The 20,689-nt window shown below is 35.2% G+C and overlaps 1 protein-coding gene across 7 annotated transcripts in view; it reads right to left on the bottom strand.

Moving 5' to 3' along the window:
* The window catches only part of sei (seizure), an 83,913-nt gene extending 63,474 nt beyond the window's left edge, over positions 1-20,439 (bottom strand). For 2 of the 7 annotated variants that reach the window (XM_066395926.1, XM_066395925.1), the window contains exons 1-2: positions 19,678-20,439; positions 5,347-5,580 (exon numbers count right to left, since the gene is read on the bottom strand). In XM_066395926.1, coding sequence (XP_066252023.1) covers positions 5,347-5,580; positions 19,678-19,753 — 310 coding nt within the window. In that variant the 5' untranslated portion in view covers positions 19,754-20,439. Of the gene's footprint in view, positions 1-5,346; positions 5,581-8,998; positions 9,406-19,677 lie in introns of those variants that run through there. The other 5 variants (XM_066395920.1, XM_066395924.1, XM_066395921.1 and 2 more) reach the window with 3 other exon arrangements.
* Positions 20,440-20,689: the final 250 nt, after the last annotated feature.

Here is a 20,689-nt window from a genome sequence, read left to right as displayed (position 1 = left end):
CATACAAGTAAGACTAAACAAGTTTTACGTGTTCATGCATAGTATATTACATAAGAAGCAAAGTCGTTCCCAATACACAAACCGGGAGGGCGAGGGCGACAATCACGCGAATGAAAAAGAGTGAAGCAAAAGCACAAATAAGAATAATAAACAAAAAAATAATTAGCAAAAGTAACTGACTGGGAATGGGCCCTGGTATGCGCAAAAAATATGTAAATTGATGTTTAGTTGGAGAGCTGTTGACCCTCCTGACGAGTTATCGGTTCGCGTTTTTAAACTTTTTTGAAAAGAAAAGGTGAATGTGTATGGGCCAAAAACTCGTATATAATTTCAAAACGTTTCCCTCTTTATATCTCCTGAATGCCAAACGATAGCTGGATGAAAAATATATCACCATAGGAATTTGCATATCAAACAAGCCACCGTTTTTCCGGTCCATAAAATTTCCAACAAGGGACAAGATTGTAATCTGAAATGCTCGTCGTGACCTTGTGACCTCCTGCTAAAATAAGTACACCTAAATTATAATCCATGTACTGGAGTGAGAGTATTGATGTACGAGTTACGTAAATGCCTGCTTACGCCACTACACACTTATGAAAACACGAATTGAAGCCAAATTTCCCGAAAAAACTAAAGCGACTTGACGGCAACATTTCGCTGAATGTTTTATAGAGAAGGGAAAACATGTCTGATATCGAAGACATGTCGAACCAGACATTATCTAATCCCATATCAGTATCAGTTTACTCATCTAATCTAAAACTCACATTTGCAGGCATAGTCAAATCTTCAGTTTCACCATCAACTTGTGAGTTAACGAATCATTATTGAACCCGCGATAACTAATCCTGATCCTGAATTTGTAAATCATTCCTAGTTCGCATTGCAGTGGAATAATTTCACAACTTTTAGATCCTTGAAATTGATTATTTATTATTTCATGTTAAGGTTTTATGGTTAGCAAACATGAGTATTGGGAGTTTCCGAATGTAGGCACTTGTGAAGAGAGAAATGTTGCTAATTTTAACACGGCTCCAGGCAAACAGATATTGTATAATTAACTTGTGATAGTTTATCAAATTTTGCCAATAGGAATCAATCTGAAAAAACGTTTTTAATGAGTACTTTGATCTTCGGGAGACTGATTGGATGAGGCAGGCCCCTACTTTGTATCAATATCCAAAAACCATAAATTAGAGAACTTTCCTGACACTGCTAATAAATAGGCTTTAAGTCTGTACGAACAGTACAGGATGATGTGATAGTGTCTAGTAATTCAGGTGTGGGACCTCGTTTTCGGTATTTTTATGGCATTCGCTTAATCTAACATCATAAATGGCATTATATAACAGTCTAAATTAACAGGAAATTTATTACATGAAAGGCGGTTTTACTTATTGAGATCTCAAGTATTTTTGCACCAGAAAATAACTAGTTACCTAGAAAGTTTCATGAGAGAGCACCTCAATATCTCATGTTGTCTCATATACAGGGTGAGCCATCGAAAACTTTCCACTTGATTTTGTGAGCGTTCGCTGGAGAAAATTGAAAAACGCTCGGGCCCGTCAATTTTATATTTAAGGGAGACGCATCCCTTTCTTATTATTCTAAAAGTAAATGTTACCGTTTGCCAAGGGTGCCAGTGACTTTGAAAATCTTAAATGGAAAGAGGTGTCGTGTGGCACCTTATTTTAAAACGCTCTAAATTCTCTTTTCAACGACACAAATTTTTCGTAATTTGGATTAGTAGTTTTCGAGAAAGTACGTATACATCATCAAAAATTTATTTACTATTTGAAAGTCTTGAGAACTGCTAAGAAAAATGAAATAAACACCATCCAAAAAATAGCCTGAACAACAATGGCAGGTAAAATACCAAAATAAGTTTTAATAACATTTTCGGTTTGTTAAACTTGTTAGTTTACTGTCTCAGCGCGAATAATTAAAACCGTATTTTGCGTTTTGTAGTGCAAAAATGACCCATTCTGCTGAGGAAAAAGTGGAAATCATTTCTCTCTTCTTTAAAAATAATGATTGTGCCAGAGCCGCAGTACTATTGTTTAATGATAGATATCATGATAAGTTTCTATCCCAAAGATACGTTTCCGAATTAATGAAAACATTTCAAGAAACACGGTTAGTGTCAAATAAAAAGAGAAACGTTGAAAACCCTGTTATACTAAATGAAGTTGTTGAAGTAGCAGTTCTTGAGCATATCGCGATGGATCCTGCACTGAGTACCAGGCAACTCTCAGTTACAGCAGGTGTTTAGCGAACAAGTTTACGGAGAATCTTACGAAAACATAAATATCATTCGTACAAAATTAAGCTAATCCAAGATCTCAATGATAGATAACAATGACCGACGTTTACAATTTGTGAGCTGATAAGTAAACACATTTTGACCGATCCACCGTTTCTGTTTAATGTTTGTTTTTTAGACGAATGGTGAAATTTCCTAAATGGTGCAGTTAACAGACATAACTGTCGGTACTTGTCAGATTCTAATCCAAGAATTTTTCGGTAGACTCATACCCAGCACCTCGAAAAATTAAATATGTGAGTAGGAATTTATGGAAATGGAATTTATGGATCGTTGGTTCATTTTTTTACTTGGCAATTTAACAGGAGAAATGTATTTAGAGTTGTTAGAAAACGCCGTTGATTCAGCAATAACAGCTATTGTCGAAGAAGATAACCGATATAGCGCAGAAAGTTTGACTTTCGAACAAAACGGTGCTCCTCGACACTACGCCAAGGCAGTAAGACAATTTTCCAGAAAGGTAGATCGGTAGGAGAGGTCCTATTGAGTGGCCCGCTCGCTCTCCCGATATAACTCCATTGGACTTTTTTTGTGGGGTCATTTAAAGTCAAAAATTTATTCCACACAGCCAAATTCCTTAGAAGACTTACGTCAGCGTTATACACGAATACCGCCAAATAACACCTGAAGTGCTTCAGAATATCCGACAACACTTTGAACAGGTCTTATATTATTGTAGGGAGATTGGTGGTGGCCATTTTCAACATTCGCTGGACTAAAAATGGTAAGACATTTAATTTTTGATGACGTACTTTCTCGAAAACTACTAATCCAAATGACGAAAAATTTTTGTTGTTGAAAAGAGAATTCAGAGCGTTTTAAAACAATCTGCCACTCGACATCCCTTTCCATTCAAAATTTTCAAGGTCACTGACACCCCTGCCAGACAGTAATATTTACTTTCATAATAATATGAAAGAGATGAGTCTCCCTCAAATATGAAATTGACGGACCCAAGCGTTTTTCAATTTTCTCCAGCAAACGCTCACAAAATCAAATAGAAACTTTTTGATGGCCCACCCTGTATTTCAATATCTCCATTGTTAAGGCGAATTCTGGCAGAAGAGATCGAGAAATAGATATTAAGAAACCATTTTAAAATGTAAATTATTCACATTTTAATTGAGTCTAGAAATTGCACTCGGTTTGTCTTTGGTACCTATTTCTTTTGTTTAATTAGATTTCAGGGCAAACTTATCAATGTAATGTCAAGTTTAACTGCAGGCTAATTTCCATAGAAATGACGAAATAGAGCCTCGTCAAGATCTTGGTTTCTGTGAAAACTACCTCGATGTCAGAGTTAACAGCGCATTAATATGTAATTCAGCCCTAAAGGCAAAATTATTTATAAAAACAAATCGTTAACAGTTTAGCCCTTAGGATTCTCCACTTTAACTACAAGCTAATGGTCATTATCGAAGCATTAAAATGGAGCTCGGATATGTGTGTTATTCCAAATTTCCCCGCAAGCATGCCCTATTTCATTAGCAACAGACGTAACGTTCGACGTTGCGGAGTTACTGAATTTCAAACAACCGCCATCCTCCGCATAAATTTGTAAAGTCTATTTCGACACTTTTCTCGGAATAAAGATTTTCTTTTCTGACCTTCCAAATAGCTTTTCCACGTGCAAACAAATACGACTTCCTCAGCTGCCATCTGCGTATACACAGCCATGTCGCCAGCTCTCTGTACATCTCCCACGGGATAAGAAGCATCATGGCCCGGCATGCGTGACGTCACACGGGCATTCGCTATTACGTCACGGATGTATGGCACGTTGCCAGAAGATAAAAATTGATGAGAGCCCGGTACGCCTTGGGGCTTGGCTAAATTATGAAGAGGATCGACTCGAGGAGATAGATGGTTTGTATGACAGTAGAGGGCATCGTTCAAGTTGTATGTAGTGTGGAGATGGTGCATGGAAATATTGTTGAGTAGGGTTCGAAGAAGTTCTCTTAAATTTCAAGAATTTCAAAAAGTAACAACATCTTAAATTATTGACGTCAATGTTTCATTATGAATGGTAGCGACTCGAGAAAATAACGGGTTTTCCTCAGATTGGAGGGCATTGTTCGAGTTGTATGTAGTGTGGCGATGGACATATTGTTAAGTGGGATTGGGAAGAATTCTCCTAAATTTTAAGTATTTTCCAAAATAGGAGAGGTGAAGACGTCTGAATTGTAGCTTTAATGTAATGGTTTGTGTCTTGGATAGAAACCTAATCTTCCATTACAGCTCGCTAATGAGACCATAAATACCTTTAGCTTTTCGTTAAACTGAGTTTGCTTGTTTACCCATAATTTGTAAAGAAATTAATCGAATTATGTCAAATTAGCGTATCCTATTTGTTTAGCCTCAAATACCAATTTAAATCTTTCCGGTAATTTCACAGGCTTGTTTTCGAATACTTTTAGCAATTTATTAACTTTATCTGATTTCACATTTCAACCATTTGAAATTTATGTTGAGTTTATTGCCATTAGCATTTTTAACGTCAGTAATGTCTATATATCAATGCTATACGGTTCTAAAGACTTATACCTTGTGGCAGATCAAACAATTCATTTTAAAAATGTAAAAATATCTATAGGTAATCCCGAATAAATCTGCATTATCTGCAGTAACAATAAGGCTATTTACGGATTTCCAGAATTTTATCTAATATTTATTCAGTGCAAAAATAACAACATGGATCAGTTAGATTGCATTGAGCATTAAAAAAAGCTAATTTCTTTGCCTATATTTCTGCAAAAATCCAGAAGAAGCTATGAGAGAGAACAATCAATAAAGCAAATAAGGCTGAATCATCATGTTTGCAAATTTAATAATAACATAGTACATAGACATTAGTAAATATGCCAAAGTGATTGTAGTCCATAATCGACCCTATATGGGCCAATTGATCGTCTATATTACGAAAGCACTCTTTAAGCTGTTGCATGATTTATAAAACAAGATGTTCTTAGATTGAGGATTTTTTCATATAGTTCCATGGTTAAAAAGGTAATTTAACTTACCATCTTTTCGATAGTAGAGCACCTCCGCGTGTTTCTCCACTCCCTTCTGGAGTGCCTCCCGAAGTCCATTGACTGCTTGTTGGGAGGTGAGAGGACCACAGAGGAAAGAGCATGAAGCTGATCTTTGCATCACCTCTGCTCTGGAATACCCGGCCAAGCGGCAAAATCCATCGGAACAGTAAATTATATTGCATTGTCCAGGCTTGGAGTAATTAGCTACTAAGAAGGAACGATCTGGAAATTGAGAAAAAAATTATTAGAATTTGTTTATAAAAACATTCAAGATATTACGTATTTTCAGTTACAAATGAGCTCAGTTATATGAGATATTGATGCCTGATTAGCCTGGAAATTGAAACATAAACTGTGGAGAAGTTACTGTGGCAATTTTGACATCAAAGAACTAACTGGCAGTTTTCGAATGATAAAATATCTCAGTGATATGATGATACAGCCATTCGAAAATTTAAGTTTTTGTCAGTCTGTGTTATGTCTAAAGGATTAACCGTGATTAAAAGGAAGAAAAGTTGCTGATAAGAAGTGAATTCTCGTAACGCCCCCAGCAGCAGAACTGTTCTGTGTTGTGAGGCATTTCTCACGGGTCTTCAAGACTTTATGATTTGTAAAATTCGATGTCTGAAAGACGTCTTAAAGGTCTTAGCCCGACGTCATAAAGCCATCTCTGTGCTGCGAGTCAGATCACCGAATCTGGAAGCAAAAATCTCCAGTTCAAGTAGAGTAAATCTGAGCTATTGCTAAGACATTTTTTGGACAGACATCCAAGCTACTACAATAAAAAATGGCAACCCTGCAATATTCTTTTGTTTCCAAAACTCTACCCCTATTAATGGATGTCATAAGCGTGACATTTAGTCGCAACGTTGCCAGCTTTTAAACATTTCGCTAGCTTTCTTGTTTTAGATATTTTCAAAATTTTATCGACTCGGTGCATCTTTACAAGTAGCAATTTTAATATTTTTCAATTTTGCAGATAAATGCGACAAACCACGGTATGATCGAGAAGAAAGAAGATGTATCCCAAATAAATTGCAAAAACCAATATTCTAAACAGGCTAAAAGTGAATTGTAAAGGGACTGGCCTTAAAAACTAAACTTCAAGAAACATTTCAACCCTCAAGGTCAAGAAAGGGAGCTTTAAGAATTCAATTAGAGACGGTGGTCGCTAAAAGTAAGTAGTCATTAATTCTTGAGTAATAAATTAGGAAGAATAATAAATGGATGAGAATAGTAATAAACGAACTCCGGTAGGTTCGCTGGCATTCGTTAAGAGAAATTTGTTTGAAGTTCTGTAATCATCATTGTATGCTCCTGATCTGACTACCCTATGTTGAAGGAGAATCTTAGTTTAGTAGAGTTTCCGTGAGATCAATGCTCTGTAGAGCTTTTAGCTTTCTAAGGAAAGAGAACGTTCCAAGATTCTTGAAAATTCGAAATAGTTATGAAAACTTTCTTCTAAGAGTTCTTCCTTGATTAAACCTAACTAAAGTTCTACAGTGTTGCCGAAGATCATGGATACAGGTAATATCCAAACTATGTTCGTCGTCAGCATCTTTAATGAACCAACGAAATCTCAATCTAGATCTCAATCAAAAGTCAAATCCAGAGGTCATTTCCAGAATATCAAAAATCGCTTTTCTTTGCAACACTCCTTCTTACTTCCTGCCTAGATTGCAAAGAACGTACGTACATAATTATGCTGATGAAAGTGCACAAAATGGTGCAAAATCTACCCATTGTCTCAGACGCCACTAAGACATGAATAGCAATATTCGAAGTTTCGTTAAAGTTTTATGACTATAATCAGGCTACTGCAGACATATTAAAAATAAATTAAGAGCGGCCTAGATACGTAATATATCAACAAGTTTGCCGCATATTTCTGCACGGCATTGCGCATAAATGGGAAAATTGAAATGTATATGCCTTACACGAGGTTCTCCGTAAACATCCACACCAACAATAATATACGATTAGATCGGATAAATTTGCGGAAAAGGTCGCGTAAAATTGTTTCGCGAATTGGAGGCAATCGAGCCATTAGGAAGAAGGTGGAAAATTTCGAGATGCAATAGAAATCTGGGTTGAAGAAGACCATAAAGCTCAGAAAGCTGTACTCAATCCCGTCGTAGGCAAAAATCGAGAAATTTTCATTTCCTTTTAAATATTTCGAACATTTTCTCGAGTCGCTCAAAAAGCATTTTCGAGATCAACAATTTCCTCGATACTTACCCCTTTCTTTATTGAGACTTTGACCAACTGGGTCGAATTTTAGGTTACCTGCGCTGGATATAGAGTTACCTCTCTGTTCTGCATTTAAGTGATAGAATTTGAGCGCCGGCGAGTGAACTCGTAAAAAGTGCGTGCCAGATACAAATAAAATAATGGATATCCGCGCATTGTTATCTGATGCATACCAATTGTTCGTATATATTTTTAGTTTGCCTCATAACGATTTTTTTACAAAACATAGCTTAAATCACATATAAGCCATTGCAAACTAACGTGGTACCTTCGGAAACTTTGACCTTATAAAAGATTATTGACCTACTACGTAAATCTGCCAGCAAAGTTCAAGAAATCGGTCTAAACTGGGGGTTGAGTTAGGAAACTCAATGATAGGCGTGTAATAAAAGTGGCCTATAAGTTGTTGAAAACTGCTGCAAAAGAATCGATACCCAACAACACACCAGCGACCACTTTTCCGTATTTTACGAGGGAAAGGACGATTTTGTTCCGTACGTTTACTTTCACTTTTAAACAAACTTTCAGGCAAAACAAATAAAATTTTCATTTCAGATTCAAAAGATCAAGGTTTTGCAAAGATCAAGAATAGTCGTTTCGTTTAACTTTTTGCAACAGCAAACATGGTTATATGTGTAAGTTAGTAATTCATATTAGAATTATTTCACTGAACTGGAAAATGGCCTATCAGAGTTTTTAATGATCAGCAAAGTTTCTCCGTATTTATCTTAAGTTAACATATAAAAACGTTGTATCTAACAAGTACGAAAGTTTTTACCACCCCCGGCTTCGTGTCGTTCAGTTAACTGCAATCAGCGTGCTATACCACTTGCCACCCTCGTTAGGTAAATAACTGTTACGCCCTCATCTAATTGTTGCCCGAGATGTTCGAGCGATTTTAACTTTTTTTTCACTTTTTAAAAATTGAGTTCTACACCCTTAGAACAAAAATAACTGTCTCTAATCCCAATATTGATGTTGCACACATGAAAGAAATTAAATGTGTAATAATTAACCCAAGAATTAGTATCTTCAGGTTGGACATAGGTTTAAGCTCGCGCTTTACTGTTCTCCTTCATCTGTACATGGAGTACATAGCTTTGGGACTAGATGCGTTGAGAATCAAATAGTTGCAAGAGACCTAAATATCCCGAAGATTTAAAAGCCATTAAAAAATTCAACAGCATATCAGTAGAAATAGAATGCAAAGCTTTGCCAAGTTTGCTGAGAAGAGAGTGAAAAAGAAAGAAACACACACATTCATCTACTCTGATCTTAGAGGTAATCCAAATGATCAAATTTATCTCGGTTAATTTGTCTTGAAACCACAGACAACTCTCTTTAAGCGTTTAAAAATGATTTATTTCACTAGGAGTGTAAGAATACTAACCTCTCTCGTGAGTTATATCATCCGAATTTTCAATGAACTTTAAGATATATCTACTGATCTTTGATGGCATATTGCACTTTTCTTCATAGGCCATGTTCATCTCAGTGGATAGTTCGCTGTGTGTGGCCAAAAATCCTCCTATATTTAGGCCCCACACAAGCACTTTTATGTCCGATTTGCCGGTTCTTTGTTGTATTGTGAACGGATAAAAACGAGAATTTTCGTTCTTAATAATAAAATTTCTTAAATAATGATGACTCATGAATCATTACGAAGATCCGGGCTCCCTTAAAAATAGCCGGATTTGCGTTTAATCCAAATTTTTCCCTTATGATTTATTATTTTTCCATGAAAGGAACTGGCATTAGAGCGTCAATCTTTGAGTATTACAGCTACTCCCAAGAAGTTTTTTTGCAAATCCTGAATGTAATCTATTATACACTTTCAGTATTGCTTTTACCGTAGTTCTTTGTTTAATGCTATGCTTCCTGTTTCTGGTAGATGGCACAGCAATTAACTGAATGTTTGCAAAAAACACAAATATTCCTGATATCACTGAACTCATAATGCTATCTGTAACATATTTCAATCAGACTTAATATATGGGGAAATATGACACTCTAAAAATAGATTTTTTTCATATAGTTACATAAATAAATTATTGGCACTCTCTGCATGTTTTTCTTAGTAAGCTGATTCTTAATGCTTATTGGGGATATGAATTCCATTACAACACTGTGTGAGCTATGTGTATTATTGTTCATTTCGCAAGTGGCTAATAACGTACTTTTCAAGATGTATAGAAAGCAACAAATTAGTCTTGAAGATCTGACTATGCACATAGTTTAATCGACAGAAAACGGAGCATAGCAACACCACCCCACTAAAACAACACTAATTCGTTTTTACATTTACCGAATAAATCGTGTTAAAATTATATTTGTACCAAGAAATGAATGAAAGGAAATCTGAACTTAAACAGAAAGCTAACATTGTAATTTAAAGAGAACCTGTGATGCGGTGGAAATTTTTTAAAAATTTCAGGTTATATTGAATGCTAATGAAGGCAATAACGTGAAATGAGTATTTCAAGGCTTGTGGATAGTTCAAAGGGATTTTTCAACTATCTTAGGTATTTATTTATCGCCTCTTTTTCCAAAACTGCACTAACACGTCTTGAGCCAAACTTGGCTAAAATAAATTGCAGCCTATTAATGAAATCAATCAAACGCAATTTCTTTTGAAATTTTCCAGAAATCAAAGGTTTCTCATAAACTGTGCCAATTAATTGGAGTGGCTATGTCAAGGTCTGTCCAGATTTCCAGATGTTTTTGTTTCTATTAATCACATCCTACGTTTCCGTTTGCATTATTATCGATTCAGCACATCACGCTTTCCACTCCACTTCGCGCAATAAAATTAGTGTTTTCCCTATATCACAACATTCCAGGATACATAACTGTAAGTCAGACATAAACAACCGGTATTTTTGACAGGTAAGACCGCATAGTGTCATTTGCTAGTGACCGCATATAGTGACTGAATTCCCAAAGAAGTTGGAAACTGCGGCAGAACGTTCTTAAAATAAGCGCATCTTAAAATATCCAGGACTGTAGTGTGGAGAATTTTACGAGGTGCTATTTTTAGGGGTTTATATACAATGCTGTTTAGATGTTTTGTTTAGCGAGCAACATTTGCAAATTATAGAGTGTCTATGTAAATAATAAGAGTTAGTTTCGTTTCATTTGATTGGGATCTTGTGCCAAGTTTTGGAACTGCATATGCAATGCCTCCTACTTAGTTGATAATGTAAACTACAGAAAAAAATGTTGAAATAATGATAAAAGGGAAATTTGGGCAAAGTGTTTATGACCCAAATATTTATCAAATTTATGAGTAGTTTCTTTTAAACAGAACAGACGACAATGTCCCGCAAATCAATCGAATCAATCAAATCAATCAATGCGCGCATTTTGGCATTGGTCTGTGATGAAATGTCCTGTCTTCTCTCTCTTCCCAGCCCCTATATCAGTTTGGAAACCATGAATATAGATTTTTTAAAAATTTTGATATAATGCCCACATATGAGCCCTATGAATTAGTTTCTTCAATATATATGTCATGAATTGCTATTTATCTTCTAAACCTCAAAATAAATATTATGAAATTTGAGAATTTTTTTTGTTTGCTCTTCCCATACTGTTTACGTTTTTGAATTTTAAGACGCAAATAATGCTTTTTGCCTCTGCTGCTCTTTATAGAAAAATATTCCTACAGGGGAATGATCGATCGAAAGTTTCTAAACCTCTATAAATTTTCATAAATTATGTGTTCAATATTCATTCTTCTTCTTATCTGCCCTTAATAAGGCTGCTGATACTTCAGTGCGCCTGAGACAAATCGATTCGGTATTTTCCTTAGTTTTACAGATACGAGTCAATATGCCAAGTAGGAGGTCAATCTACACTCGTTTTCACATGAAATGCACCACCCAGTAATAATAATAATTAAGTCTTGTAATTTTGGCAAAATAATGCTTCATAATAGAGTATCAAATGATCAGAGTTTTAGTAAAAAAGAAAGAATATTTATTAATTAAAAAATTAATAATGAATAAAGTCCAGCTGGCCGATGTCACTGAATCCCTTCTTCAGACCACGAAGACCATATTCTCGCAATAGTAGAGTGACTCAGATTCATTCTTTGGGTAATTTCACGAAAAGAAAGTCCGCCCTGCTTCGTGCCGATAATTCGCCCTCCATCAAAATTCAAAACATGGAAAAAATTTCGACGCTGTTTCACTGGGGGCATTTTAAGATGTCTTGTACACAGTTCAGCAACAAAATAAACCGATATTTCCATGTAAATATTATTTTATTTATTAACAAATGAATAAAAAATTTTGAATTTCGACGACAAAAAAACCATTGGCATTTTTTCTTTTTACTGAAACTCTGATCATTTAACACTCTATTTGAAGCATTATTTTGCCAAAATTACAAGACTTAATTATTATTGTTACTGGGTGGTGCATTTCATGTGAAAGTAAGTTTATATTAAATTCATCACCCTCGACATGCGGAGTAGGGTAAAGTGCCATTGTTTAATAACAATTTTTTTTCGGAATATTTGGGATTAACACACAAACTTACACGAGTAGAGGTTCGTGATGTCGAAATAGAAATCCTCACAAATTATTTGTCACAATACTGAATTTTTCAATTTCATCATTTTCATCATTTTCAAATTCAATTCAAGGTCGATTCAATAATCCTTTTTTCGCTAATTTTTGAGATAAAATGAAGTTTGATACACATTCATTGTGACTGGTTAGATACTCATTTAGACTCATTGCACATTATTGCTTGACTTCGCAGTAATTAAACGCGAATTAATAAAATAATTATAAATTCTTCCCATTAAAAAAACAACATTCTAGTTTTACCGCCACAACTTCTAAAGTGACGAAAATTTAATTCCACATTTCCAGAAAGACGGTATTCGGAATGTTGACTCCAAAAGTTTACCCCTAATCTTTATTGAGCTACTCGTAATCCGTTGGGGGCCTAGGTGCACCCAATTTGAGGGTTTATTGAAACAACCCTGTCAGAGAGCTTTAAACATCGCCGAAGTTTCTCCCTCACAATTTCAGAGGATTGTTCGTAGTTACGAGGCTTAATAAATCAGATAAGTTTTGATGGGATTCAGTGCTAACTTCTTTGAGGAAGGTTATAGCGATAAACCCACTGTTCATAATTATTGAAGATGTTTGCTGACGCGTACACATATTAGTGTATTTGTTGTTTAAAAGAATTTTGCCTATTCGTCCGTTATAATTAGTGAGAGAACACAGTTTCTGAAAGTAAACAAGCATTCAAGATCGTCAATAAAGCAATTGCAAAGGTAAACCAGCTAACCTGAACTAACCCGAACAAATCTCAATCAGGGGTGAAGAAAATAAGAAAATAAAAAATTGAATATACAGGGTGCTCAAAGAGTATAATAAGTGTTATTAAAATGGGACTTGGGTTATTGGAAACGACCAAAGTAATAGCAAGACAAGACAACCTTAGGCACCCAATGTACGTGAGCCGATGTGAAAGTTTCTGGGATTTTGAGATTAATATTGCAAAGCCCGGGACTCTTTGAGGACTACAAACTGGATATTTTTTAGTATCTCGTCTGATGACATGAATTCGATATCCTTTGACTTATAATAATAGCAAACAGAAAAAGATATGTCTGTAAGTGAATGCGATGTGTGTATGTAAATCCACAGCTAAGATCTATTAAAATTCGTTCTGTGCTTTAAGAGTAGTTTGACCAATTTTCTGCTAATAATTCTTTAATCTAATTTTATTGTGTCTACGACATTCTCTAGGCATATCTACGACGAATAATTAATAATGGTCAACAATATTTTAAATAAACCACTCATATACAGGGTGATTCATTTACAAGGAAACAGCCGAAAGCTGGAGACACTTTACGTCAAACGGTGACGATTGGAGAAAATATGCCTTATCCGAAAATTGATAGTTTCGTATACACAGGGTGTTGAAAGTAAAAAGTTCAATTAATTTTTTTGTCATTTAATGAAATAAATTTAATGAAATGAAAATATTTATGATAGACACTTGAAAATTTGTAAAATTTCTTTTTTTTTTGGGGTAACGAATTAGATACGTTTTGCAATTGTCGCGTTGCAAACAAAGGGCGTCACTTACAGTTAATAACTTTTTACCCTGTATGTCTAACGTAAAATTTGATTAAAAATCTAAAAGATCAGTAATTTTTTCATTAATTATGTATTCTTGTTTCAATTAGATATCTCGACCCGTTTTCGAAAAAAGTCTATTTAAGGAACATTACGTTTAAATTTGATAATACGAGAAATTAAAAGCAAAACAAACCAAATATATTTTCATCTTCTAGAACACATAAAAACATAAGTTTACAAATCTTCAAATGCATAACCTAGACATTTTCATAATAATGACAAAATAATGCATTAAAATTTTAACTTCCAACACCCTATATATATTTTTTTCAATCGTCACCATTTGACATGCAACACCTTCAGCTTTCAGTTGTGTCATTGTAAATGAATCACCCTGTATACTTCATATTAGTTGCAACTTTTAATACTTATGGACATGTTTTGCATCGGTATATTGTGCTAGCTGATAGTCAAATAAATACAATTTTATGAGAATTAAATAAATATGAGCTGTCATACATTAAAAACGCGGAAGATCAAACGCATTAAACAAAATTTATTTTTCTTCTTGCGATTTACGATTTTTCAGAGTTGTTTATTTGAGACTTATCCGAAACCAATTAATTTTATACGTATTTATGGGTCGAAAACCAATTCCTTTTAATAGAATTTAAGGCAACAGGAACGTCTTCATTTGCACGAAGAACGCCAACAAACCCATCAAGATATGTATCAACAATATCATCTTCTTCCCTTTTCTCTTTCCCTGTCTGTTTGTAAATTTCTATTATCTGCCCAATTAGACTGCAGTTTTCCAAATCGTTCACACTTTGACATTTTCGCTGGTAATTCTCCCATAAACGGGAAAACGAGAAGGCCCATTGGAAGGCCAGCCCGGACACATTCAAGGTAATTCAGGTCATTATTGCAACGAAAAAATTTACGGCTTGATACTTGAACTTGTTGTTTCCCCAATGGAGGGGTCAGACCTCAAGAAAATAGGCCAGAATGAAAATTCTTTTTTGAAGCGAACAAAAAGCACGAGACGTGCATTTCTGCGAAACAGCAGTTTCCTTTCCCTTATTACCACTGCAATTTCAACATTGCCTTAGATGGCAGTTTGCATGTTTCGCCAGCACATAGAAGTCAAATATTGAAACTACTCTGTACATAAATTCCACGTGATATAGATTTTTCCGTGAATGAGAATATTTAAATTATTATTTCTATTCCATGCAGTCACAAACGGAATACCGCACAGAACCGCATAATGGTTTTAACATAATTACATTTATCTTTACCTTTAACGGCATTGCCATAATAATTGATGAGCGAAATTGTTTATTGCTTCAAAGCGGGTCGAGTTAGGTCGAATTTATTCAGTAATGCAATTTTAAATAATAATAAAGTAATTAAAAAGTATTACAAAGGGACGCACGTATTTGCGTATTTATGATACTGCGCAGCGTTGTGAGGCAATACGGTATCATCCGCATATCGTAAGTTCTTTCAAAGGTCTTTTAAAGAATTCTCTTTCTCCAGTGTTGCAGCTATTATTTGCTCTTTGACTCGCCATTCTGCCATTTGAAAGTCAGAATCGTCCTTCCAGAATTAATTCCTTCAAACGGTGCCTGGACAAAATTGCCGATTGAAAATATAAAATTGCCAAAGCTTTTCTCAATAAATCCATTATGGCTTGTACCGACAAACTAGTCAAGCCACAAATGTCATGATTTGAAAACTTTTATCGTTTTAGATTTTGCACGATAAGCTCCTAAATTATGAGAAAAATATGGCCTATTTTCCGGACAGTGTTCCAGGGTTACCTCATACGTTATTGCGGTGACATACATGTGCCTTTCAGAATATACTTGCAATCACATTTTGCTGGAATGTCTTAATGGTTGACCTAAATTTGGAAAAATGGAGCAACTTTGAAAAGAAACTGGCAAATTCGATGAATCTTTTAGACAGCAATTTCAATGTCGGCACCGACCTCGCGCCAAGAACGAAATTGCAATAATTAATCTTTCATACGAATTTGGTGTGATAGAACAGCAGAATCCAGATTGCGGACATTAATTTTTTATAGAATAATGCTACTCAGCAGCTCATATTTTGGGCCGTGAAAAGATCGTTTCTTTTATGTTCCTCGCCGTTTACAGCTACAAGAGACATTAAGTACATCGAAAATTTCTTAATCTCCCACTATACTACTGAATTTCTGATATCAATAGTAGAGCTTGAATTAGGGTATGTCAATCAGGATGGAGATTTTGATCTGATCAATGCCAGATCAAATGTACTGCTTATCATAAAAACTGCAACACCTAGAATTAATACATCAAATTCAACCAAAATTAGTATACGTATATAGTTCTAGTAGTAGCATAATTGATCATATTTTACACATAACGCCGCACGTTACATGCAGGAAGTGTTAGAACTAATTGCTATACCATACATTCAACGTATTGGAAACGTACTTTGTAGCAAGACCATGCAGAAGCATATATTGAACGTATAACTATGCCTTATCTATAATGTCGCAATGTTAATGTGCTTCCTTGGCCTCCACACTCTCCTGATCTTTCCCCCATAGAACACATATCTTACATGAAAGGAAGAAAAGTTACTATTATTATAGATAGAACTACACTGAAAAACCTATGACGTACTTCAGTAAAGTTACAAAATGCAATTTAAGTTGCCTGGGATACACTACTTCAAAAGGAAATCGACTATTTGTTTAGAATCATGTCCAGATGAGTTTCTGAAGGTATAAATTCACAAGGTAGTTATACACATTATTCGAATTTTAAAAACTTTCTGGACTTCGGTTCATTCAAAAGTTACATAATTTATTTTGTATGTTGTTGTCAATATATTTACAAAATTTCATTAAAATGTGCGCATTATTTCTAGGTGTTTCAATTTTTATGATAAGTAGTATATAAATACGTAAGGTGCTCTTTTGAAGAAATCAAATGGCTGCTTTGCCAAGTAATGCCGGAATTTTTGGAATTTACACACTCTGAATCTTAAATTTTGAACGAAATTCGGCAACATTTGAAACATCGCAAAAACTACTTTAGTTATAGCATAAACTGAAAAATTGAATTCAGATGTATCCACGAACATTATCATACCTTCCCTGTCTCATTTCTTTCAAACCCCACAGGACGTGCGACATAAATATTCTCATCATTCTTACCACAATAATTTCCAAAATGGTCTATCATGAGCTGATTTTGTTGCTAAGGATCAGTTCTTAAATGTCCAGTTAGGGAGCGAGACATATTAGTTAACAACTAAGTGGCAGATGAAGTATTTTTCAAACTGAAATTCAACCTTAGCCAAGAGTTTAAATGAGGACAGCTATCTAGAAAATATCTGCAATTAATAGAGACGCTTTGACTGAAAATTGGCTGTAAGTTGCTTCATAAGCGGTTTGGCAAGACATTGAAGAATCGACCCTAAGGACAAATTTTTCAATGCTCGATAAGGCAACGAAAGTTGAGAGTTGCCAACTGACTGAACTGGTCCAACCGGGAGCCCCCGCTGTCCAGACCCGACTGGACGTTGGAGTTGGCACAGACAATGACACTGAAGTTGGCGTTAGCTTTGAAGCTTGTGCTTGAATTAACTTAGAAATATGGAAAACTGATATGTTCTGACCAAGACACCTCAGCTCTCTGGGTTCGAAGATGGTCAGGTTAAACATTGTAACTGTCTTTTGTTGTTTTTTCACATTAAAACGCATGATCAAGTCACGGTCAAGCAAACCAAAATCATGAAATAGATTGCTTAACCTGACCGTGATCTGATTAATAAAATTAATCGTCCTTAAATTAATTAATTTTTGAATCAGAGAATTTATTTCTGTAAAATTGTCTTGATATTTGGTATAATTATCGTATCAGAATACTTAAGAATTTTTAGTAAGAAACGTGTATTTCACATCATTTTGAGCCATTTGTTTCCTCAGATTGTTCCACTGGTTCTGGATCTATCGGCTTATGAAGCCTAAAAAGCTCTACAAGTGGGCCATTTTTCTTAATCTGAGGTAATCAACTAATTAAGATCTCAGATTTTGATAATATGTATTACCTCCTTGTGGGAATCTACTGGGACCTAATGCATTATCGTATACAGAGAAATTCAGAACTATGGTATCAAACTGCTAACGATTATTCAGTGCAACAATAGAATACATTTTAGTATAAGAACCCATATCCGGAAATGTCTCCCTAAGGAACTAAGACCTTATGATGCTTTAAGATAGTTATGTGCAAAAATGTGTTTTATCGACGTTTTATTTTAAAAAACTATACGACTGTGCTATAGCTAAGTAAATGTGAAAATAGGTTTTTTTCGACTTTTTAGTAGATTCATAATATATCAAAATAATAATAGGGTTGCATTTCAAATTTTTAAGTTTTGACCATTTTTTGATGTCCAAGTTGACTCTATTTTTGTGGTCACCCTATAGAAAATGTTAGGCAAAGCTTGACATTATACCAAAATATCGACCTTCTGGCAAAAAAGACTTACAAAATACCTTTCCGTTTGTTAGCAATTTGCAATTTTGCAGACATCTGCATCTGTGACTTTCAACATTCAATTGCATATATTTTGAAAACTATTAATTCTAAGAAAGCCAGCGTATACAAAAATGCAATAATATATAGTGTTTTCCTTTTAAAATAAGCAAGCAAGTATCGACTTCCGGTACAACCGGAAGTGTGACGTTGTTGAAAATATTTTAGAGAAGGTCGTCCCAAAGTTCTAACTAAACCACTAAATTTTCGTAACTTTGATATTCATAGTTTTTCCGAAATGTTTAATGGCGTTTACCAGTGGGACACCCTGTATGGGATTACAGTTATCTACAATATTCAATGCACGAGTTATATTCGGAAGTAAAATTTAAAAAACCAAATACTATGTATTTCGGAGACTTCATGGAATTTCGTAGCAGCTACGATAGGACTCGTAGCGTTGACAGGAATTTAATCGCGATCAAATTTGCTGGCAGCAATCCTATTACAGCAGTTTCCATTGTTAATTGATAATGAAAAAGCTTATTTTGGTAAATACAGTAAAGTTTCCAGTATGCAGATTTCAGCTACGTCGGTAACAATAGAGTTTTTAGTCAAATTCAATTGTTGTTTTACCATCAATCTTCTTCTCACGGGCAAAGAATCTACGCGGTAGTTGAGGTTATTCGGGTTAGAAAGAATGCTTTTTGTCTAAACCAGAATTTTGAAATTACCATGTGTTGAGTCTTTGGCGGATTGGGACAATTCGAGGAGAATTATTGAATACCTAGATGAAGAAGATGAGGTACGAAATGTGCAGGTACCATGCGACAATATCACTGACAGTTTCATAAATCCATGGATCATGGACTATTGTCCCGATCAGTATTCTCGAAAATGAGCATTCCTGGTTGAATAATTGCGTTTCGCCCTCGGGAATTCGAAGTTAATTCACCGGAGAGCATTTAACGACCCCCTGTAATTGTAGTAAACTATTACTACAGTGTTAGCTACTACTCCTCACTCAAAGCTTTTTTCTAATTAATTTTTTAACTATTATTATTTGTGAGGCAAAGCAGCCTCGCACGGAAACCTGCCGAATCGCAGGTCACCTAGGTGGGCAGGCACCTGCCCACCTGCTACTAGGTACTGCTGTTTCGTTGCCGAAGAATACATCCGCGAATCGAATCCAGCGCTCCATCTGGACTCGCATATCACAGTTCTGAATCTGCACGTCAATATTTTGAAGAAAACGGATGTTTGGTTGTTGTGATGCAAATAATGACCTGCTGGGATACATAAATACGCAACCTATTGACCTAAATACTCTGTTTCACCTTGGCTGCCCTTTAGACTTTTTACCATAAATTAAAATATAAAATTCTATGGGGAATTAGAGACGAAACATGCGTACTTACTGTCAGTGTCAAATTTTCTAATTATAGTTTCAATTAACGTAGTTCTAGGTGCCACCAGTCCCCTCCTTACAGGCATCTTCTAACACCGTTCGTTTCGTTTATACATTTGTTGTTCTAGTCTTTTCTTCACTGTCTTCAAATTGGTTTCACCATGCATACACTAAAGTGTTCTGGAGGTACAAATATTCGTTGATGTTTCACAAAAATTAAATTCGGTAATAAGCGTGTGGTTTTTTAAAACTATTTCGTTTGTCATGGCTATGCAAAACGAACCGTTTTACATAATTGTATTATTATTAGCTTATATCGTAAGGTTGCCTAGTGGTCGATTCATATCACTCCTGCACTGTGGTCGTGACGTTAATTATTGTTGAACAAAGCGGCAAACAATGCAAAATCTTATCAATATAAGGCAGATTTCTTTAAGGCATTAATATTGCGTTTTCCATTGTTAAAAAACTGGGCCAACTCAATGTTTTCTATATTAAAACAGCGCGTGCAGTTATTTTTATCGTTACCTCGCGAAAATAGATCACAAATTGAACTTTTTCACTTCTGTACCTTTATTTTTACATGTAATCTCTTGATTTCGATTGAAAAGCGTTGCACATTTAAATGGGTACGTAGCAATTCCTGCGTAAAATATATAAGAAACATTTGATAAACGAACTTATCACAGTCAAACAGAATAGTAGGCTCTGATAAAAACAATCGAGTAATCGCGATTGTCGCGGCCGACTTGACGTTTGGGAAATCCGTGCGCGGATTTGACAACGGTGGAAAATGGAAAATGTGTGGCTTGTCAGGGTGGGGGTCGCGCGCAGCCAATTGTCACCGCCCGTTGTCATGGTTATGCACAGTGGGAAAACGCAGGGAAAACGAGGATGTCCGGAAAACTTTGCCTATATAGAAGTTTCAGATTTCGAGAAGTTTTTCTGCACAAATGTATTACTGTCAGTGCAGCCACATTGTTATTATTATTATTATTAGTATTCGATGTTTGAAACTCGTT

This window comes from Euwallacea similis, chromosome 12 (assembly GCF_039881205.1).
Source record: "Euwallacea similis isolate ESF13 chromosome 12, ESF131.1, whole genome shotgun sequence".
Classification (NCBI taxonomy): Eukaryota; Metazoa; Arthropoda; class Insecta; order Coleoptera; family Curculionidae; genus Euwallacea; species Euwallacea similis.
Note: the sequence above shows the minus strand (reverse complement) of the source record. Positions and strands in the feature narration are given on the sequence as shown.